The sequence below is a fragment of the Caenorhabditis elegans genome, chromosome V, assembly GCF_000002985.6.
Source record: "Caenorhabditis elegans chromosome V".
In the NCBI taxonomy this organism is placed as follows: Eukaryota; Metazoa; Nematoda; class Chromadorea; order Rhabditida; family Rhabditidae; genus Caenorhabditis; species Caenorhabditis elegans.
This window is the reverse complement of record NC_003283.11, coordinates 18985961-19007809: the sequence shown is the minus strand read 5'-3', so window position 1 is coordinate 19007809 and position 21849 is coordinate 18985961. Positions and strand designations below refer to the sequence as shown.

Genomic DNA, 21849 nt, shown 5'->3' with positions numbered 1-21849 from the left:
AATAAAAATTTCAAAATTTCAGAATTTTTTCGAAATTTATCGATTTTTATTTGAATTTTCGAGAATTGTTTTTCAAAAATTTCCACGTAGGACTACGCAAGAATTTGCAAAAATTGTGGAATTTTTTAGTTTAAAAAATTTGTTTTTTTTTTTGAATTTTCAAAAAAGTTTTTTTTTCTGAAAATTTGGTTTTTTTCTCGGAAATTTCAAATTTTTCAGAAAACAGTTTTTCATGATAAAAAATAACGGAAATAACGAATTAACAACAAAATAAAAGAGTAACGAAGGGGAACAACAACGATATTTTTGGAAAATGGGAAATTTTTTGAAATTTTAGCTAAAAAGGTGCAAAAATTGGCATTTTTCGGGGAAAATCGGAATTTTTTTGTTTTGAGTTGAAAAACATCAAAAATTTGAAGTTCTTCCACAGAAAAATGAATTTTAAATTAAATTTTACAAAATGTTAGGCTATTGCCAAAATTAATTAGTTTTAGACTAGAAAATCGAAATTTTGGGGTAAAAATTGCCAAAAATTCCAATTTTCCCGTCAAAAAGCTTAAAATATTAAAAATTTGCAAAAATTTTCAAATTTTTAGGTTAAAAATCACTAAAAATTTCAGTTTTCACTCAAAAAATTCAAAATTTGAAAAAATTATAAAATTTTAGACTAAAAATTGCCAAAAATTCAAATTTTTTAGACAAAAAGCTATATTCGAAATTTGACGAAAATATAAAATCTTAGGGTAAAATTTTCCCCAAAATTTCAAATTTTTTGGTCAAAAAATCAAAATTTGCCAAAATTATCAATTTTTAGGTTAAAAATCACTAAAAACCCCAATTTTCAGCTCATTTTCGCTCAAAAATCACCAAAAAAACACGAAAAAAGCTCAAAAAATTTAAATAACACGGCTTCCTTTGACAATATTCTTGGCACTTCGTTTCTCGACAACTTTCGACTTCAGACGATTCTTAATTCTTCTTTTTTCCTTATCACCACCAATTGGAAGCATATTTCTTCTCTGCAGACTTTTAGAAATATTTCACCTTTTTCCTGAAAATTCCGGCTTTTTTTTGGAAATTTCAAATTTTTCAGAAAAACAGTTTTTCATGATAAAAAATAACGAATTAACAACAAAATAAAAGAGTAATGAAGGGGAACAACAACGATATTTTTGGAAAAAAAATGGAAATTGGGGTGAAATTGGGGTGATTTTCGATGGAAAAATGTCTGAAAATTGGGAATTTTGTAGTGAAATACCATTGAAAATGGAAATTTTTTGAACTTTTAGCTAAAAAGGTGCAAAATTTGGCATTTTTTGGGGAAAATCGGAATTTTTTTGTTTTGAGTTGAAAAACATCAAAAATTTGAAGTTCTTCCACAGAAAAATGAAATTTAAATTAAATTTTATAAAACATTAGAATTTTGCCAAAATTAATCAGTTTTAAGCCAGAAAATCAGATTTTCAGAATAAAAAATGTCTAAAATTTCAAATTTTTTGGTCAAAAAATCAAAATTTGCCAAAAAAATTATCAATTTTTAGGTTAAAAATCACTAAAAACCCCAGTTTTCAGCTCGTTTTCCCTCAAAAATCACCAAAAAAAAACGACAAAAAATTTAAATAACACGGCTTCCTTTGACAATATTCTTGGCACTTCGTTTCTCGACAACTTTCGACTTCAGACGATTCTTAATTCTTCTCTTTTCCTTATCTCCACCAATTGGAAGCATATTTCTTCTCTGCAAACTTTTCATTCTATCATCCAACACGTGTCCCTGTGGCTTCAATTGACGAAGGTTTCCAGTTAGTTCTTCCTGAAGAAGGAATGGATCTTCGGCGTCAACGAATTTTCCTTTTCCGAGTTGCTGACGTTTTGTCAGTTTATTTATCAATTTTTCCTTTTTACGGACTTCCGACTCCTCGTGACGCTGCTTTTCCTCTTCGTCAAGCTCTTTGTGCAGTTGTTTTGTGCTGCAAAATTGGGGATTTTTGTAGTTTTAGGTGAAAAATTTGGAAAAATTAGTGAAAATTAGCCAATTTTTGGATTTTTAGGTGAAAAATTTGGAAAAATTAGTGAAAATTTGATTTTTAAGAAGAAATTGGCGCTTTTTTTTGACTTTTCATAGGAAAATATAAAGATTTTCAAATTTTTTGTGCAGAAAAAAGAATAATTTTGGCTTTTTTTGTTTTGGCTTTTTTACGAAAAATGTGGAATTTTGAATAAATTTTTGAATTTTTGGATTTTTCAGATGAAAATTTGGAATTTTTTTTTTGAAAAATTCGTCGTCCAAAAAAAAATTCATTTTTCATGTTTTAGCTTTGAAATTATCAAAAAATGCCGATTTTTATATCGATTTTCATCGATTTTCAGAGTTAAAATGCGCTGAAAATACAGAAATTTCCTGGAATTTTAAACTTTTTGGGAGGTTTTTCTAAAAAAATTTTCGGCCTTCTCGAAACTTCGAGCTAAAAACGAGCAATTTTCCATGTAAATTTTGCACAAATTTTCAGAATTTTCAGCATTTTTCGGGGATTTACTCGATGATATTCTACAATTTTATAGATAATTTCTAGAATTTTCACGGAAATCACCGATTTCTACACGAAATTTCCGTGATTTTCTCGTTTTTTGGGCCGTTTTTCTGGAAATTTCCAGGATTTTTTCGCATTTTCTCAAAATTTCCTGTAATTTTCAGGGCTAAAAACGAGCATTTCACTCAGCTCGTACCGATCCTGCTCCTTGGCCTTTTTCACGTTTTTCAGGTGAAAATTCGGTACATTTTGTGAAATTTTAGGAAAAAATTTGAAATTTGGGACATTTTTTAAAATGAAATCTTGGGTTTTTTTTAGAGGAATTTTGAAATTTTTGAGAAAATTTGGAATATTTTGGATTTTTTTTGGCCAAAGTTATGGAAATTAGGAATTTTTGGAGTAAATTTGAATTTTTTTTTGGAGAAACTTCGCGGTTTTTTTGGAAATTTTTCGAATTTTAAATAAAAATGTGGTGAAATTTTGGAATTCTGAAAAAAATTGAAATTTAATTTTAGAATTTAATAAACTTTTTTTTGGATTTTCAGAAAATTTGGATTTTTAGAGGAAAATTCGGCGGAAAGTTTTTCCGAATTTCCACCAAATACTCTCAAAAAAAAATTGTAAAACTTGAATTTTACGGATTTTCTACGATTCTCGTCGTGAAAATTTGTCAAATTTTCAGGTTTTTGTTTCGAATTATATATAGCATTTCTTCAAAATTTCCTGTAATTTTCCGGCTAAAAACGAGCATTTCTCCTCAGCTCGTACCGATAGACATTATGTGAATCCTGCTCCTTGGCCTTTTCCTCAAGCCGACGCTTCTCTTCTTTATCCAATTTCTGTGCTTTTGCCTTCTTTTTCTTTTGCTCTTTTGTCATACGGTCACATTCGACACGTTGGCTCTTTGGCTCCGCTTCTCCACCAGTTTTCATCGATTTTTCAGAATTTCCAGCTTCTTCTTCTTCTTCATCGTCTTTTCCGTATTTCGGATGAATTCTGAGTCCTTCAGCCATTTCCAAGAAGCGCTCGTGCTCTGTGGTCACCTGGAAATTTCAAATTGATAGCAAATTTTGGGATTTTTTTTTAGCAAATTCCAGGCTTTTTCAGCTTAAAAATTAGCTAAAAATTGGCTTTTTTGACTGCGAAAAAAACCCTCGAAAATGACGTTTTTAAAACAATTTTCCCATTTTTCCCACTGAAATTGGCCATTTTTTGTAGTTTTTGTAGTCTAAGCAGCTCCAAAAATATAAAATTCAGGCTTTTCCACCCGTTTTTGTGCAATTTTTACGGGAAAAGTTGTGAAAACCTTTGAAAAATGTTACTTTTACGCCACTTTTTAAATCAAGATTAAAATCAAGATTTTCACCGATTTTTTCACTAAAAAAGCTGGAGAAAAGTCAATTTTTAGTTCAAAATCAAGAAAAATGAGCAAAAAACCATGATTTTGTAGTCTTTGTAGTTAGCAGCGGCCAAAAATTGTAGTTTTTGTAGTCTAAGCAGCGCCAAAATCTAAATTTTAACGACTTTTAGGTCATTTTCTTCGATTGTTCATCATTTTTCTTCAATTTTTCGTTTTTGTAGTCAAAGCAACGCCAAAATGTTAAAAATCAGGCTTTTACACCTATTTTTGTGCAATTTTTTCGGGAAAAGTTGTGAAAAACGCCACTTTTAGGGAATTTTTTAAGAGAAAATCTAGATTTTCACTGATTTTTCACCAAAAAAAACCTGGAGTAAAGTCAATTTTTAGTTCAAAATCAAGAAAAATGAGTAAAAAACCATGATTTTGTAGTCTTTGTAGTCTAAGCAGCGCCCAAAATCTAAAATTTGTTGGTACTTGGACAAAATTTGACCAAAATCTCCTGTTTTTCACCTGAAAATTGCCGATTTTGGCTGAAAATCGTCCAAAAAAAATACAATTTTCATGTTTTTAGGCTCTAGATGAGCAAAAATTCAAGTTTCTCTCGATTTTTTTGGTTAAAATTTCGCTATTTTCCAAATTTTCTAGATGAAAATGCAATTTTCAGAGCAATAAAACTCGAATTTCAACAATTTTTGAGCCAAATTCGTCGACTTTTCATATTTTCTCTGGTTTTTCACCAATTTTCGCCAATTTTTTCTCTAATTTTCCTGTTTCTCATCTATTTTCTGCGATTTTCGCCAATTTTTTCAGCAAATCAGTTGGATTTCTCTCTATTTTCGCTAAATTTCCATTTAAATCGCTCCAAAAAATTTTGGTAGCAGCTGCTTTTTGTAGTTTTTGTAGTCTAAACAGCGCCAAAATCTAAATTTCAACAATTTTTAGGCCATTTTCTTCGATTTTTCGACCATTTTTCTCGGATTTTCTCCAATTTTTCTCAAATTTCCAGCCAATTTCTTCCTTCTCAACGCCTACACACACCTTCTCCCACTGTGGCTCAATTCCGGCTTTAATCTTCGCCTCGTGATCAATCAATTTCTGTTCTTCTCCGGCAATTTTCGCCACATATTCCTGATATTCTGCACTTTCTGGATTATAAGAAGCACCTCCTTCGGCAATTTGTACTGCTGGAAGCAGACTTGTAATCGATTTTCCTGGCGTTTTCGGCTGCTTTTTCTTCACAACTTTCAGAAAATGCTCTGCGGCTTCTTGATTCTCAAGCTTAGATTTCGGAATCTTCGGCGTCAAATCAGTCGTCCAAACGTCGAAATTCTTCTTTTTCGCCGCCGGCGCCGCTGCTTTTGGCCCCTTTTTCAGCGCCAAAATCGCGTTGCCACGTGGCAATTTGGCGGGTTTTTTCAGAATTTTCGATGTGGTGGATGGTTTTGGAAGTGTGACATGCTCCTGTGTGATGTTTTTGGTGATTTTTTCCAACGCGGCCTGCTGCTTTTTCGTCAGTTTCGGCACGACTGGCTTGTTGGCGGTGGCGGTACGATCGACAATGAACAGATCTTCGTCTTTCATCTCAGAAATGACACCTCCAGTTGCTGCCTGACGGGATTTGATGTCTGAAAATCGGAAAAATTAGTGAAATTTAGCCTAAAAACGTGAAAAAATTGAGAATTTTTGCCTAAAATTAGCTTAGCAGCGCCAAAATCATATTTTCGCTCAAAATTAACCAAAATCGCCGATTTTTGTCGCAATTTTGAAAGAATTACCATGTTTAATGGAAATTTTTGGTTTTTTCGTCAAAATACTGGAAATTTCGATGATTTTTCAGCGACAATCGCTCGAAAATAAACTTACGAATCGAATCCTCAATATCATCGATATTCGTTCCCTTTCTCCAATATTTCTTGTTGTGGCGTGAGCCCTTCGCGGCTCCAGTACGTTTTCCAGCGACCATCTGAATGCGGAAATTGGCAAAAAAGTGGAAAAAAGGTTGAAAAAGGTAAAATTAGGGTGGAAAACCCGTTGAAAATTCAAGAAATACGATAAAAAATCAAGAAAAAACCCATTTTTATCGGGGAAAAAGCAACGAAATCAACTAAAACTACCCAAAAAATCTACAAATTAACGCCTCGCCATTCGGAAAAATCGGACAACGTTGACTTTGAGTGCTGGCCAAATCAGTTGCAGGTTTCGGCGGTACCATTCTCTGAAAATATTGATTTTTTACATGAAAAATAGCAATTTTCATGGATTTTAATCGATTTTTCGCGAATTTTCATCAATTTTAATCAATTTTATCCGATTTCCACCGCATTTTCACCCACTTATTATAGGCCATCATCGCCACGTGTCGATCATTCAAAAAATCGCGATAAAACTCGCTGAGCTCGTTCGCCGACACGTGTTCCAGTCTTCCAAGCTCTTGCTGCTTTCGCTCGACAAAATCCGACTTTTGCCGGTCGAACAGTTGATTGTGTTCGGCCCAAAAATCCGAATTCCACTGATTCAGCTCTTCCCGAGCCAGCCGATACTGCCGCTCGAGTTCCGACTCATTATCGACGCGGCGGAGCCTGGAAAATCAATAATTATAATTTTTAAAACAGATTTTTGGCAAAAAATATGGGAAAATTTCGCTGAAAACCGACGAAAATTGATTAAAATCTAGTTTTCGTTAACAAATGGAAAAGTGCGCGGAGGTGTTGCGTCACCAAACTCCGCCCACTTTTCCGTGCGGCAGCGCTAAAAATTGCGAAAATTATTTATTTTCAGCGTATTTTTCAGGATTTTCTCACATAATTTTGCGAATTTTCGATAAATTATCCGGCGGTCCAACCCAATCGAATCGGCGATCCATTCGGACATTTGATGAGGAGGAGGAAATCGATGACATCTGGGAAATTAGGCTGAATTTTGGGGAAATAGGGAAAAAATTATAGGAAATATATAAAAAACCGGAGTTTTTACCGGGAAAATTGCAATAAAACGCTGAATAAAAGGTGTTTAATTAAATTAAGAAACCAACAAGTGAAAAAATAACAAGAATAGAGTATATAAAATCAACAAAAAAAATTTGAAAAAACCAATCACAATCCTTCAGAATTCTCCAACGAGCTCCGAATAAGCTTAAACATTTTATCATACTCTGTCATATTATGAATAACTAATAAAATCGAAGCCAGAAGCTCTCGGGTGTTCAGAAGGTGTTGTAGGTATCCTTTAGTGTATTTTGTGCACGTATAGCAGGCGCATCCGTCGAAAAGTGCGGTAAAATCGTCGGCGAACTTCTCATTATTGAAATCCACTACTTCATATTTCGAAGACGTCGGAAAATCGTCTGAAAGACAGAACGCGTGGCCTTCTTCGGCCAATTTAACTGGAAATGACGAGTCGAACAGATCGATTCCTTGTTGGACGAGGAAAAGCACGGTTTTTGGGTTGAAAGGTCCTGAGATACATCGGAGTTTTGTAGGTGGAAGTGGGCTCTGGAAAAAAATGCATGATTTTTTGGGGAAAAATCGACCATTTCCGCTAGAAATCCGGGATTTTCAGTTAAAAATCCGAGGAAATTGTGCTTTTTGTGTGGTTAGCAGCGCCAAAAATTCAGGTTTTTGGATTTTCAAGCAGAAATTCTATGGAAAATTCAAAAATTTGAAGAAATTAGTGATTTTCTGGTGGAAAATAATGAAAAATTGCCCAGAAATGTGTGATTTTCGGTGAACTTTCGCATATTTCGGCTTGAAAATCGGAAATTTCTATCGGAAATAAGTGATTTTTAGAAAAAATTAGGAAATTTTGGTCGAAAACGAAGTTTTATGTAGTTAGCAGCGCCCAAAACTTGTAGTTTGTAGTCTAAGCAGCGCCCAAAACTTGTAGTTTGTAGTCTAAGCAGCGCCCAAAATCACATTTTCGCTCAAAATTAACCAAAATTGCCGATTTTTTTCGCAATTTCGAGGGAATTCACGATTTTCAATGGAATTTTTATGAATTTTCAGCGGAAATTGCCTCAAAAATCGTTAAAAATGCTCTTTTCATCTATTTTTTTTTCGCAGAAAAGCCAAATTTTCAGTGAAAAAACGAACAAAAGTCTCCTCCAGGAGCTCTTTCATCTCCTTATCGTCAGTTTCCTTTCCCTCTGTGAATTCGCGAAATTCGACAGTGTATCCAGCAATATTTTCAGCCAATCCAACGTCAACTGCACATTTCCTCCGATGATACTTGCTGAAACCACCGCCCAGCGACACAATTCGTTCTCCATTCACTTTTTCGTCCTAGAAAATTTGCGAAAATTTGGTGTAAAAACTATGAAAATCGCAATAAATTTAGATTTTTACACAAAAAAGTTGTAGTTTTTGTAGTCTAAGCAGCGCCCAAACTGGTAAAATTCAGGCTTTTACACCGATTATTTTGCAATTTTTTCGGAGAAAAGTTGTGAAAACTTTCAAAAAAGCTGGAAAAAAGTCATTTTTCAGTTCAAAATCGAGAAAATTGTAGTTTGTAGCTTTAGCAGCGCCCAAAATTGAATTAGCAGCGCCCAAAAATTGTAGTTTGTAGTCTAAGCAGCGCCCAAAATTGAATTAGCAGCGCCCAAAATTGTGTAGTTTGTAGTCTTAGCAGCGCCCAAAATTGAATTAGCAGCGCCCAAAACTTGTAGTTTGTAGCTTTAGCAGCGCCCAAAATTGAATTAGCAGCGCCCAAAAATTGTAGTTTGTAGCTTTAGCAGCGCCCAAAATTGAATTAGCAGCGCCCAAAAAATTGTAGTTTGTAGTCTTAGCAGCGCCCAAAATTGAATTAACAGCGCCCAAAAATTGTAGTTTGTAGTCTAAGCAGCGCCCAAAATTGAATTAGCAGCGCCCAAAATTGTGTAGTTTGTAGTCTTAGCAGCGCCAAAATGAAAAAAATCCAGGTTTCAACCGATTTTCACCAAATTTTCACCAGTTTTTCACAAAAAAAGTCATTTTCATGCTAAAATGTAGCTTTTCATTCATTTTTTCCCCTGAAAAATTCAAATTTTTAATTGATTTTTTCGCTACCTGCTGAAACAGCTGCTCTTGGAAGGTTTTCGTCCTATCCACCGCCTTAACAAGCTTCTTCTGTCCAACATCTTTCGGTGTATCATAGTCGACAAGAGTCTCAATAGAGCCACAACCAAACGAGTTAATAATTTCCCGCCACATTTTAACATCCAACGAAACTTTTCCGTTTGCCGTCCAAATCGCGACGGATTTCGAGTCATTATACCCTCCGGGAAGCTTTCCAAGCGGGTCAAACGGTGTCAGGTGAACCGCCGCGCCTGCAGGCATCCCACAAAATTTCGCAGCGCCTTTTCCGAATTTCTCGATAATTTTCGCGTTTGACACCAGCGTTGGGAGCGTCATTTGAAAAATGTGGGTTTGTTCGAGTTTCAGCTGATTCTCAGCAACTTCCCATGTCAGGTGGGGAATATGTCCGGCTCGTAGGTAGGTTTGAAAGGATGGGGTCTGGTGGTTAACCTCCACGGAGCCCCATGTGTCGATTTTGCCCAAGCGGCCCAGAAGCGTCTTTTTTTCGATTTGAAATTTGACCATTCTGAAAAAAAAAGAAGTAAAAAATCAATTTTTTTTTCCTATTTTTCTCGAAAAAAAACGAAAAAAAATCTGATAATAAATAGAAAACTGGGCTAAATAACCCAAAATCAACGAAGAAATCCAAAAAAAAAAAAATTCAAAAATCCCCAATATTCACAAGTGTTCATCATGTTTTTAAAAAAGAAGAGATGTATAGTAAATAAATAATAATAATAATGTCCAAAAAAAAGTTGGAATTATTCCGATTGTGCGTTGACTTTGTAGTTACAGTATTCCGGTTTCAGGCACCACAGAGACTTGTGCGGTGGAGCAGTATTGTAGACGGCAATCTCTTGGAGCACTTCTTTGACGTAGCTGACCGGTTGTTGAAGGAGTTGCTGAAGATCTTGAAGTCTGAAATGCGAGAAATTGTAGTTTTTGTAGTCTAAGCAGCGGCCAGCCAAAAAATCCGAAATTTCATCGAAAATGCACAGAATTCTAAGAAGTTAGAAATTTTGGAGGAAACTAGTGTGTTTCTCGTTAAAAATTCCAAAAAATACACTAGAAATGTGTGATTTTTCATTATTTTCGCATATTTCGGCTTGAAAATCGGAAATTTCTAGCGAAAATGTGCGATTTTTGAAAAAACTTTGGAAATTTTGGCAAAAAAACGAGGTTTCATGTAGTTAGCAGCGCCCAAAAACTTGTAGTTTGTAGTCTAAGCAGCGCCCAAAACGTTGAAATGCAGTTTTTAATCGATTGATACCAAAATAACACCCAATTTTTACAGTTTTTTGTGTGTAGAATTTCCTAAAAAAACTCAACGAAAGGTGCAAAATACGTGGAATTTCGTCAATTTTTGCCTATTTTTTTCAGTTTTTCTTGGGAAAATCTGTAAAAATCCCTTTAAAAATGAGTAAAACGTAAAATTTTGACACTTTTTGAATGAAAATATAGATTTTCTTCCATTTTTAATTGAAAAATCGCCCAAAATTGCAAAAAATTCGGATCAGCAGCGCCCAAAACTTGTAGTTTGTAGTCTAAGCAGCGCCCAAAATGGAATTAGCAGCGCCCAAACTTGTAGTTTGTAGTCTAAGCAGCGCCCAAAATGTAAAAATTCGGATCTTGAACCGATTTTAACCGATTTCCGCCAATTTTTAATATTTTTCGGTGAGATTTTGTTTAAAAATCGGTGTTTTCTGCAGTTTTTTTTGGTGAAAAACCATGAACCTTCAAAAATGTAGATTTTTACTCATTTTTTCAACAGAAATTCAAATTCTCGGCATCAAAATTCATTGGCAGCGCCCAAAACTTGTAGTTTGTAGCTTTAGCAGTGCCCAAAATCTTCGAATTCAGATTTTATCCGATTTTTGCCATTTTTTTGTGGATTTCTGGCAAAATTTACTTTAAAAATCGGTTTCTATTCGAATTTCCAGAATTTTTACCAGTTTTTAATGAAATAAACTGTAGTTTTTGTTGTCTAAGCAGCGCCCAAAAATTCGTTATCAGCTCAAAATACTGCAAATTTCCAGTAGTTTTTTGTGGGAAAACCACATTAAAGGTGGTGTAGTCGACTTTTTTAATCGCCTTATTAGACTCAAAATTGTCTAAAAACACCGAATTTCATAATGAAACTTCTTGAAAACTTTTCAGAAAAGAGTTATGACGGCTCAAAAAATGGTCTAAAATTAGTTAAAATCGGAAATTTGACTTGTCAAGCGGCTCAAAACTATTTGTTTTTGAAATCACCGTCAAATTTTAAGTTCACAAGTTGATTATCTTGCGTTTTGAACTTGATTAAGGTATTTAAAAATCGATAGACGGCGAGTTTGGGTTTGAAAAAATTAAAAATCTCGCCGTCTATCGATTTTTAAATACCTTAATCAAGTTCAAAACGCAAGATGATCAACTTGTAAACTTAAAATTTGACGGTGATTTCAAAAAAAAATAGTTTTGAGCCGCTTGACAAGTCAAATTTCCGATTTTAACGAATTTTAGACCATTTTTTGAGCCGTCATAACTCTTTTCTGAAAAGATTTCAAGAAGTTTCATTATGAAATTCGGTGTTTTTAGACAATTTTGAGTCTAATAAGGCGATAAAAATAATTCGACTACACCATTATTAAAACTTTCAAAAAATTCACTGCAACTTTTTCCTCACGAGGGACGAGGAAAAGTGGTTTCTAGGCCATGGCCGAGGGGCCGACAAGTTTCAGCGGCCATTTATCTTGCTTTGTTTTCCGCCTGTTTTCTTTCGTTTTTCACAGCCTTTTCCCGTTTTTTCTTAATAAAACTGATAAATAAATACTTTTTGCAGATGCTAAAACAATTTCCAAGTAAAAAAATTATGTATTCAGTCGGCAAGCAGTGGTGAAAATGGTCAATGTAAAATGATGGATTACGGGAATACAAAACCTAAACTTTTTCTGAAACATGATACATATGATGCTTAGATGCTGAAATTACCTGATTTTCATAACGAAACCGCTGAAAAAGTTTTAGGGTTTTCAAAATTCAACTTTTTTGGTGAAAAAGTCGAGATTTTCGCACAAAAAGTTGAATTTTGGAAACCTCAAAACTTTTTCAGCGGTCTCGTTATGAAAATCAGGTAGCTTCAGCATCTAAGCAGCATATGTATAATGTTTAAGAAAAAGTTTAGGTTTTGTATTCCCGTAATCCATCATATTACAATGCCCACTTTCACCGCTGCTTGCCCACTGAATACACTTTTTTTTACTTGGAAATCGTTTTGGCATCTGCAAAAAATATTTATTTATCAGTTTTATTAAGAAAAAACGAAAAAAATCGATGAAAAACGAAAGAAAACAGGCGGAAAACAAAGCAAGATAAATGGCCGCTGAAATTTGTCTTCCCCTCGGCCATGGCCTAGAAACCACTTTTCCTCGTCCCTCGTGAGGAAAAAGTTGCAGTGAAAAAGGCCAAAACAACACAAATTTTCCGTAGTTTTCTCGAGTATTTTACCTATAAAAACTATGCTTCTCAAAAGCTTTGAAAAGAGCTCCACGGAGCACATCTCTATCAGCTCGATAAGTTTTAGCTCCATCCTTCTTCTGTTTGCTCTTAATCATATCTTCAGCATGTACAGACACGGGCTTAAACTTCACAGCCGCTTTTTCAATCATTTTAACCGTTTTCTTTGGTTGAGTATTTTTCACAATATGTGCCAACTTCATTTTCATATATTTCGACGTGGCCGGTGGCCGACATTCCGCTTTTTTGATAATTCGTCCCTCAATTGCCAGTTTTCCAGTTTTGATTGGAGCATCTGCACCGAGTCCCTGCTTATCTTCGGATAAAACGCTCATTGTTTGAGATTTGACGTCATGAAGAATAAATGAGTATTCTGTTGGAATTTCCGAGGCTTCTGGTTGGGTTACTGTAGATGATGAGCCCTCTGTGGGCTCTTTTGGTTTGGGATGAATGAGACCTTTGGCGGTGTGAAGCTCGACCTGAAATTTAAATTTTTAAACCAAAAATTCAGTTTTCGGAGAAAAATGTCCTAATTTAAGCATTTTTCCCGTGAAAAAACTCTAAAAATGAGCATTTTTCACTGTAAAACTAGCGTTTTAACTTGAAAAATCGATTTTCAACCGAAAAACAATTAATTCCACTGAAAATTTCATTGAAAAATCGATTTTCTAAGCTTCTGGTGTATTTTTTTTTTCAATTTTTTCAGAAAATTTCATTTTTCGGTGAGAAATTCAGGCTTTTTTGATCAAAATTGAATTTTTAGCAGAAAATTTCAAATTTTGAGTTTAAAAAAGCAGTTAAAATTTAATTTTCTTAAAATAATTTCGAATTTTTCCGCATTTTCAGTAGAATTTCGAATTTCTTGGTTCTTCTTCAGTGCATTTTTATGTAAAACACAGAAAAATTGGTTAAATGTCAAATTTTCAGTGGAATTATCCAGTTTTTCCGGCAAAAAATCGATTTTTGTCAATTTTTGAGACAAAAATTCAGATTTTCGAGGAAAAATGTCATTAAATTGAAAATTAAATGCCGTTTTCCACATTTTTCAGATTTTTTTCATTTGAAAACCTGAGGTATTTTTCTGTCCAAAAAACGACGGTTCTACCTTATTTTTGAATTTTTTCCCAAATTTCATATCTTTTATGATTTAATCGATGTTTTTTCCTTTGAAAATCACATTTTTGACCAGAATTTCAGATTTTTCCGATTTTCCACACTATTTTTGGGCCAAAAACTTCATTTTCAGCATTTTCAACAGGATTTTCAATATTTTTTCCAATTTTACCTGCGCTCCAATCTGCAATTTTCCAACAACATTTCCCTCGTTGGCATCCCAGAGCTCTGACAAATATCTGGGCACTTTTACAAGCCAAATGCTCCGTTTTGCCAGCTCACAGTCGACGTCATTCGAATATCGCTTCGTTGGGCTCATTTTCCTGGAGAATCGAGAGTTTTACAGGGGAAAATAGGTGGAAAAGCGATGAAATCGAGGAAGAAATGAAAGAATTGAGAAAAAATCGATAAATTTGCAAAAAAAAAATCAATTAATTTTTAAAAAAAATCGATAAATTTTCAGAAAAATCGATAAACTTCCAGAAAACTCGATAAATTTGCAGAAAAATCGATAAATTTGCAGAAAAATCAATTAAATGAGAGAAAAATCGATAAAGTTCCAGAAAAGTCAATAAAATTGCAGAAAATTCGACAAATTTCCAGAAAATCGATAAATTTGCAGAAAAATCGATAAATTTGCAGAAAAATCGATAGCTTCGAGGAAAAAACAATAAAATCCTGAAAAATAAAGCGAAAATCAATATTTCTCGGGCTAAAAACCCTCAATTTTTAACAAAAATTTCAGCAAAAACCCGGCAAACAAGTGATTTTTATTGGATTTTCAGCACACAGTTTTCAGACTCGTTGTCTAACAAATTCCAATATTTTCGAATCGCTGACACCCTCCCAGCCGGGCGGTGTAGGCAACTGAAAATTCGCCATTGCAGCGGATATCTGTGCCAATTTGTCACCATCAAGCGGTATTGTCATCGATTTTTCCTCGGAAATTTCCAGTTTTTCCACATCATTTTTTCTCACAAAATCATCCGGAGATATCACGAAATTGCACCATAATCCAGAGCTCGTGGTGACGTCATCAAAGTTATCGGTGGTGATGACGTCATCCTCATCTTCTGACGTGGTGGCACATGGAACATTTCCATCACCAATGATTTGATAACCTTGTGGAAATTCATCGTCGGTTTCAGAGCATTTTGTGGTGGTGGTGGCTACTCCGAAGCGCTGTGTTGTGCTGAAAATTTTAATTTTGGGAATTTTTAACCGAAAAATGCAGAATTTCCGCATAATTTTGAGCTAAAATTTGGAAATTTCGGTCTAAAATCTTATTTATCAAGCATTTTAGTGTAAATTTCATTCTTTTTTTTCGCACTTCTTAAGCTGAAAACCCCGGATTTTTGTCGGAAAACGGAATTTTTGGAGCAAAATGTCCCGATTGCTAGTGTTTTTTCTGAAATTTATCGATTTTTCGTATATTTTTGAGCTCAAATTTCAATGAGAAAATGTCTTTTTAAGATCTTTTTATGGGATTTCATAGATTTCAGTGCGAAAATTGCAATTTTTGAGGAGAAAATTGGAGATTTTCAGTTTTCGGCGATACTTTTCAGAAAAAAAAACTGATTTTTCCCTTGAGCAGCGCCCAAAAGTTGTAGTTTGTAGTTTAGCAGCGCCCAAAATTGAATTAGCAGCGCCCAAAACTTGTAGTTTGTAGTGTTAGCAGCGCCCAAAACTTGTAGTTTGTAGTTTAGCAGCGCCCAAAACTTGTAGTTTGTAGTCTAAGCAGCGCCCAAAATTGAATTAGCAGCGCCCAAAACTTGTAGTTTGTAGTCTAAGCAGCGCCCAAAATTGAATTAGCAGCGCCCAAAACTTGTAGTTTGTAGTCTAAGCAGCGCCCAAAATTGAATTAGCAGCGCCCAAAAGTTGTAGTTTGTAGTGTTAGCAGCGCCCAAAACTTGTAGTTTGTAGTCTAAGCAGCGCCCAAAATTGAATTAGCAGCGCCCAAAACTTGTAGTTTGTAGTCTAAGCAGCGCCCAAAAGTTGTAGTTTGTAGTTTAGCAGCGCCCAAAATTTGTAGTTTGTAGTGTTAGCAGCGCCCAAAACTTGTAATTTGTAGTCTAAGCAGCGCCCAAAACTTGTAGTTTGTAGTCTAAGCAGCGCCCAAAATTGAATTAGCAGCGCCCAAAAGTTGTAGTTTGTAGTTTAGCAGCGCCCAAAATTGAATTAGCAGCGCCCAAAAGTTGTAGTTTGTAGTGTTAGCAGCGCCCAAAACTTGTAGTTTGTAGTTTAGCAGCGCGTAAAATTGAATTAGCAGCGCCCAAAAGTTGTAGTTTGTAGTTTAGCAGCGCCCAAAATTGAATTAGCAGCGCCCAAAAGTTGTAGTTTGTAGTGTTAGCAGCGCCCAAAACTTGTAGTTTGTAGTTTAGCAGCGCGTAAAATTGAATTAGCAGCGCCCAAAAGTTGTAGTTTGTAGTTTAGCAGCGCCCAAAACTTGTAGTTTGTAGTCTAAGCAGCGCCCAAAATTGAATTAGCAGCGCCCAAAACTTGTAGTTTGTAGTCTAAGCAGCGCCCAAAATTTGTAGTTTGTAGTGTTAGCAGCGCCCAAAACTTGTAGTTTGTAGTCTAAGCAGCGCCCAAAACTTGTAGTTTGTATTCTAAGCAGCGCCCAAAATTGAATTAGCAGCGCCCAAAACTTGTAGTTTGTAGTTTAGCAGCGCCCAAAATCACATTTTCGCTCAAAATTAACCAAAATTGCCGGTTTTTTCGCATTTTTCGACGGAATTTTCTGTTTAATTCGTTAAAATTTGGGAATTTTTATGATTTTTCAGCGGAAATCGCTTGAGCAGCGCCCAAAACTTGTAGTTTGTAGTTTCCACGTGGGGCTCAATTCCTCGAAACTTACACAAATTCGCCAGTTTTGAAGCTTTTCGTGTCATTTTTATCGTGAAATTCGACATTTGTGGGTTTCAGCGCCTTATCAACATAAAATTCACTGTCCAATCCATACAAAAGCTGTCCTTTATCACTAATATCATCACTTTCTCGCCGTTCCAGCAGCTCTTGCGGTGCTTCATCATCATCATCATCAGTCGGTGGATCCGAATCGAATCCGCTGCTTTCCCCGCCGCCGGCTTCTCGATTTTCAGCCGGCGGTAGATCACCGGATTCACTGCTCGCCGAGCTGTCTGGAGCCCCCCCGGCGGCCGAAATTCCGACGCCATTGTACTCGACGCCATATCCAACGTACCAGCCGTCTTCTAAATTCGAATTATCAATCGAAAAAGTGTCGATTTGAAGGATTTCGCAGGGTTTTGTGGATTTTTGAGCATTTTCGTGCTGTTCCATCGTTAATCCTTGCTTCCCGAGCGCATTTTTCAGCGTTTTCAGCTCTCTTTTTGTGAGATTTCGGGCTTTTTCAGGAATCTGCGGGATTTCGGACGATTGGGGCATCAGAACCTGGAAAAAATAATTGTTATGCTGTTAAAATCGAATTTTGGGGCAAAAAAAACCTTAAAAATACGATTTTCCGGCTGAATTTCATTATTTTTCGCAAAAATTTCAGATTTAGCTCGAAAATCGGTTGAATCTTGCCGATATTTGATAGTTTTCACCCGTAAAAACCCCGAAATCCATGAAAAACCACTTTAAAACTGAAAAACAAATTATACAACTAGGAAATGGATATTTTTCAGCGTTTTAGGTGTATGAATAGGAGATTTTAACGCTTTTTTAATTAATTTTTGCTTTAAAAAACTGATTTTTACCCAAAAAATCTGTGAAAATTGAGTTTTTCAGCTGAAACATCGTTTCAAAACGAAAAAATAAATTTGCCGGCACGAGAATCGCGCCAGTCAACCCCCTTTGCGCATCTCCAGTGCGCTGGCGCATTTCTCGTGCACCAACTATTTTATTTGCTTTTCCGCGAAAAAATCAATTTCCATGACAGAAAACGACAAAAAATCGCAATATTTTTCGAATGGAGACTTTGAAAAAGTCGCTGCCGATATTATTAGTAGTCCGAGACGTCTGAAGCACACGAGTCCAGGTGATTATTTTGAAAAATAAAGAATTTCAGCTCGAAATCGGCAAATTTGATGCAAAAACGTGGAAATTAAGCTGAAAAACGGTGAAAAATCCAGAAAAATTAGGAAAAAGTGCAAAATTATCCTCAAAAATGAGTAGTTTTAATGAAAATATAACCTTTTTCGATTTTTCTCAAATTTTTTCGCATTTTTGAAGAGATTTCCGCTATAAAACAGATGAAACTAATTTAAAAAAACCACTTTTGAAGGTTTTTGAGTGAATTTTTTGGGCGCTGCTTAGACTACAAACTACACAATTTTAGGCGCTGCTAATTCAATTTTGGGCGCTGCTAAACTACAAACTACAAGATATTGGTCGCTGCTAAACTACAAACTACACAATTTTGGGCGCTGCTAAACTACAAACTACAAGATTTTGGGCGCTGCTAAACTACAAACTACACAATTTTGGGCGCTGCTAAAGCTACAAACTACACAATTTTGGGCGCTGCTAAACTACAAACTACAAGATATTGGTCGCTGCTAAACTACAAACTACACAATTTTGGGCGCTGCTAAACTACAAACTACACAATTTTGGGCGCTGCTAAACTACAAACTACACAATTTTGGGCGCTGCTAAACTACAAACTACACAATTTTGGGCGCTGCTAAACTACAAACTACAAGTTTGGGCGCTGCTAATTCAATTTTGGGCGCTGCTAAACTACAAACTACAAGATTTTGGGCGCTGCTAAAGCTACAAACTACACAATTTTGGGCGCTGCTAAAGCTACAAACTACACAATTTTGGACGCTGCTTTTCCGTTTAGCGGCGCCAAAATCGATTTTTTCTATTTTTAAGCACATTTTCTCAGGGAAAATTGCAAAAATCGAAATTATTTCGGTTTTAAAGCTAAAAAACTCGAAAAAATCCAAATTTCCCCAATTTTCAGCCGATTCCAACGCGGATTCTCTCTTCAAAATCACTGAAAAACAGCAGGAATACTACACAAAATGCTTCCGTCACTTAATAAAAACCACTCAAGGCGCCGCAGACCTCTGCGGAGCCCTTTGCGGAGCCGATCAACGAATTGTAGCGTTTTTCAAGAGAAGCTCGCTGGATATGAGCTCTTTATCGAAAATCTGGTCGCTGGCCGATGTGAATGAAGACGGATGGTTGGATTTAAACGAATTCTCGATTGCGATGCATTTAGTAGTGTTGAAAGTGAAAGGAGAAGTTCCGATTCCTGATGTGCTACCCGGTTTCGCGCGGCCACCACTTACAGAGCCACGGGCTCCGTCTACAGTTGCGGCGACGCCTAGTCCCGCCGGTGCAGGACATGTAGAAGCTGATGGGCCAGTGAAAAATGTGGGGGTTTTTGAAATAATTTAATTGACTTTTGAATATGTATCATCATTCAAAACATTAACGACGTTTTTTTTTTAATTTCGAATTTTTCCAATTCCAGTGGGCAAACCAGCCAATCATCAAACAATTCTCGGATACACCGCCATTATTAGTGGACAGTAGGCCAACAGCTATCAAGCATTCTGCATTGTTAGCACTTAAGAGTCCACTGGGTAAGTTTGGATTCATTGAAGAAATTGTTGTAGTGTTTATTATACTTCTCAAATGTGTGAACACAATATAAAAAGTTTAAATTATTGACTAATAATAATTTATTCGAAAAATTGCTAGTTGAATAGCAGTCATACTACAAAAACTACAATAGTTTTCGATTCAAATGTTTTAGAAAACCTAGTTTTCTAATCAGTAACATAGTTATTTATATACTGACTAAGTAACTAATTATTTAATTAATAACTATTTAAGTACGTTTTTAATTCGTGACTTAGTTAGTAATTAAAATACTTACTGAGTTGCTAATTATATAACTTGGTAAGTAGTTAATTAGAAACTTAGTTATGAAATTACTAACTCAATACGAATTTAATTACTAACTTAGTGAGTATTTAATTAGTAACATAGTTATTTAATTTATAACTCAGGAAGTATTTAATTAGTGACTTAGTTAGTAATTAAATAACTAAGTAAGTATTTAATTACTAACCCTGTTAGTGTTAATTAGTAACAAAGTGAGTATTTAATCAGTAACGTAGTTATTTAATTTGTAACTAAGGAAGTATTAAATTGCTACTAAGTGAGTATTTAATTACTAACTAAGTGGGTATTTAATTAGTAACAGAGTGAGTTTTTAACTACTAATTTTCTTATTTAATCATCATCTAAATAAGTACTTAATTAGTAACTTAGTAATTAAATTACTAACTACGTAAGTATGTAGTTAGTAACTTAGTTATTTAATTACCTAAATAAGTATTAATAAGTATTAAGTATTAAGTAAGTTCATTAAAACACGCAACACTCAATATTTAGTAGTATTTGCAATCTAAGAGCAGCGCCCGAAATCAATAATCCATATTTTCAGGACCCCCACCAATTCCACCTGTCCGCCCACAACAACAACAACGTGGACACAACAGAAGTGCAAGTCTTGACTTGAAATTGATTGCATTGAATAAGACAAAAGCCTCGGCGGAATCCCAGCTACCACCAACTACCCTATCACTTTGGTCATCACATTCCGATCCGACAGCTCAATCGATTAGTACTACAACGACTACGACTACTTTTGCGTCTTTTCCTGGTATGAGACTGAAAAATTGGGCAGAAATTCGAAAAAAATTTTAAAAAAACTGGAATTTTTCAAAAAATATATTGCTTTCAATTTTCGAGAAAAAATCAAAATATTCCCAATTTCCGCAAATTTTCAGCCACCCCGGACAGTATTCCACCGCCGATTCCACAAAGAATCACACCGTCACCTCTACCGGTAAGTTAAGGGAAAGCTTTTAGTTGTAGTTTGTAGTCTTAGCAGCGCCCAAAGTTTGAAATTATTCGTTTTAACGAATTTTTAAGAAAAACTTTTCAAAATTGCGATAAAATCGAAAATTAGTGTAGTTTTTATTTTCTGAACAGGTTGAAAATCACAAAAATATGATTTTTAAACAATTTTTGGCTATTTTTTTGTGCGCTGCTATTTTTTTGGGCGCTGCTAATTTTTGGGCGCTGCTATTTTTTTGGGCGCTGCTAATTTCTTGGGCGCTGCTAATTTCTTGGGCGCTGCTAATTTCTTGGGCGGGCTGCTAAAAATTTACTTGTAGTTTGTAGTTTTAGCAGCGCCAAAATTCAAAAATACTCATTTTTAACCATTTTTCTTCAAATTTTTCAAATTTTTCACTGAAAAATCTCCAAAAATTCACAATATTTTTGCAGAGAGTCATCGAAGAGGAAAAACGAATTACCACAACAGATTCATCAACACAAACTACAGAATTACTCTATTCTGAGGAAGATGTGAAGAGCTTTTTCTCGAAAATCGGCCATCAAATCGACGATTTAATTGGAGAAGAGATTCAGGCAACTGATGGGCAAGGAATTGAACGATGGAAGGAACGTTGTACAGCTTTGAGGACTCAAAATTCGGAATTAGAAGCCGAAAGAGCACGGTTGGCTCAAGTACGGATTCAATTGGAAATACGAATTCAGGAATTTGAAGAGAGATCCAAAACTGCGTGCTCTTCTTCTACACTTTAATGATATCCCCGGTGGAGGAAAAATGGATGGGAAATTCGAATTTTTGAGGAAAAATAGGAAAAAAATAATTTTTTTCGGCTTGAAAAACTAGGAAATAACACATTTTATTTCGAATTTTCCGGAAAAAATTTTTTTTTTGGAAAAAACTCAATTTTTAGCTGGAAAAATAGAATTTTTAAAGATTTATTACGTTTGGTTAGGAAAATAACAAAAAAATTCGAAATGTATCAATTTCTATGGAAAATTATTTTTTCTGAAAATTTATTGATTTTTCTGAAAATTTATTGATTTTTCTGAAAATTTATCGATTTTTCTGAAAATTTATTGATTTTTCTGAAAATTTATCGATTTTTCTGAAAATTTATCGATTTCTATGGAAAATTTATTGATTTTTCTGGTTTTTCGCATTAAAAAACATGAAATTTGCCCATTTTAGAGCAAATTTTCAAAAATTTCTGAGAAAAAGGTATTTCCCGAAATTAAATTTAACTTCTAAAAAAGTTTTTAATTATTTTCTATCAAAAATTCGAATTTCCCACCAATTTCTCCCCCAGATTCCCCGCAAAAAACTAAAAAATCTGCATATTTCTTCATAATTTCTGTGATATGTCATATATATATTTCATTTTTACCTATGTTGTAATTTTTTAAAATAAGCATCAATTTTTCTATTTTCTGTGATAATTTAATCTATTACACTATC

At 34.8% G+C, this 21849-nt stretch overlaps 6 protein-coding genes across 7 annotated transcripts; 1 reads left to right on the top strand and 5 right to left on the bottom strand.

The window, feature by feature from the left end:
• Positions 1-1093: 1093 nt before the first annotated feature.
• nol-53 (Ribosome biogenesis protein NOP53) lies at positions 1094-5854 on the bottom strand (the record flags this gene model as incomplete). Its single annotated transcript, NM_001380869.3, has 4 exons — positions 1094-1970; positions 3300-3574; positions 4930-5516; positions 5755-5854. The coding sequence occupies 4 exons, from the start codon at positions 5852-5854 to the stop codon at positions 1616-1618; spliced, it is 1317 nt and encodes a 438-aa protein (NP_001367001.1). The 3' UTR covers positions 1094-1615.
• Positions 5855-5953: 99 nt separating this feature from the next.
• Y39B6A.34 lies at positions 5954-6792 on the bottom strand (the record flags this gene model as incomplete). Of its 2 annotated transcripts, NM_171573.6 has the most annotated exons (3): positions 5954-6106; positions 6225-6470; positions 6693-6792. In NM_171573.6, the coding sequence occupies 3 exons, from the start codon at positions 6788-6790 to the stop codon at positions 6022-6024; spliced, it is 429 nt and encodes a 142-aa protein (NP_741663.1). The 2 variants fall into 2 exon arrangements, with proteins under 2 accessions (NP_741663.1, NP_001263934.1); NM_001277005.3 differs by lacking the exon at positions 6693-6792 and having other exon boundaries at positions 6022-6106; positions 6225-6241.
• A 99-nt stretch (positions 6793-6891) lies between these two features.
• Positions 6892-9465, bottom strand: tgt-2 (Queuine tRNA-ribosyltransferase accessory subunit 2). Its single transcript, NM_171572.4, has 3 exons — positions 8931-9465; positions 7980-8168; positions 6892-7382 (listed from the first exon to the last, which is right to left on the bottom strand). Exons 1-3 carry the CDS (start codon positions 9462-9464, stop codon positions 6984-6986), a joined length of 1122 nt encoding a protein of 373 aa, NP_741662.1. The 5' UTR covers position 9465; the 3' UTR covers positions 6892-6983.
• Positions 9466-9609: 144 nt separating this feature from the next.
• Positions 9610-13870, bottom strand: gtf-2F2 (General transcription factor IIF subunit 2). Its single transcript, NM_171571.7, has 3 exons — positions 13720-13870; positions 12426-12913; positions 9610-9857 (listed from the first exon to the last, which is right to left on the bottom strand). Exons 1-3 carry the CDS (start codon positions 13864-13866, stop codon positions 9701-9703), a joined length of 792 nt encoding a protein of 263 aa, NP_741661.1. The 5' UTR covers positions 13867-13870; the 3' UTR covers positions 9610-9700.
• A 434-nt stretch (positions 13871-14304) lies between these two features.
• On the bottom strand, positions 14305-16959 carry Y39B6A.37 (Structural protein). The gene is made up of 2 exons (NM_171570.6): positions 16405-16959; positions 14305-14739 (listed from the first exon to the last, which is right to left on the bottom strand). Exons 1-2 carry the CDS (start codon positions 16950-16952, stop codon positions 14343-14345), a joined length of 945 nt encoding a protein of 314 aa, NP_741660.1. The 5' UTR covers positions 16953-16959; the 3' UTR covers positions 14305-14342.
• A 350-nt stretch (positions 16960-17309) lies between these two features.
• On the top strand, positions 17310-21836 carry reps-1 (REPS (RalBP1-associated Eps domain-containing protein) homolog). The gene is made up of 6 exons (NM_001383492.1): positions 17310-17547; positions 18481-18896; positions 18997-19108; positions 19978-20196; positions 20324-20382; positions 20826-21836. The coding sequence occupies exons 1-6, from the start codon at positions 17442-17444 to the stop codon at positions 21144-21146; spliced, it is 1233 nt and encodes a 410-aa protein (NP_001370135.1). The 5' UTR covers positions 17310-17441; the 3' UTR covers positions 21147-21836.
• Positions 21837-21849: the final 13 nt, after the last annotated feature.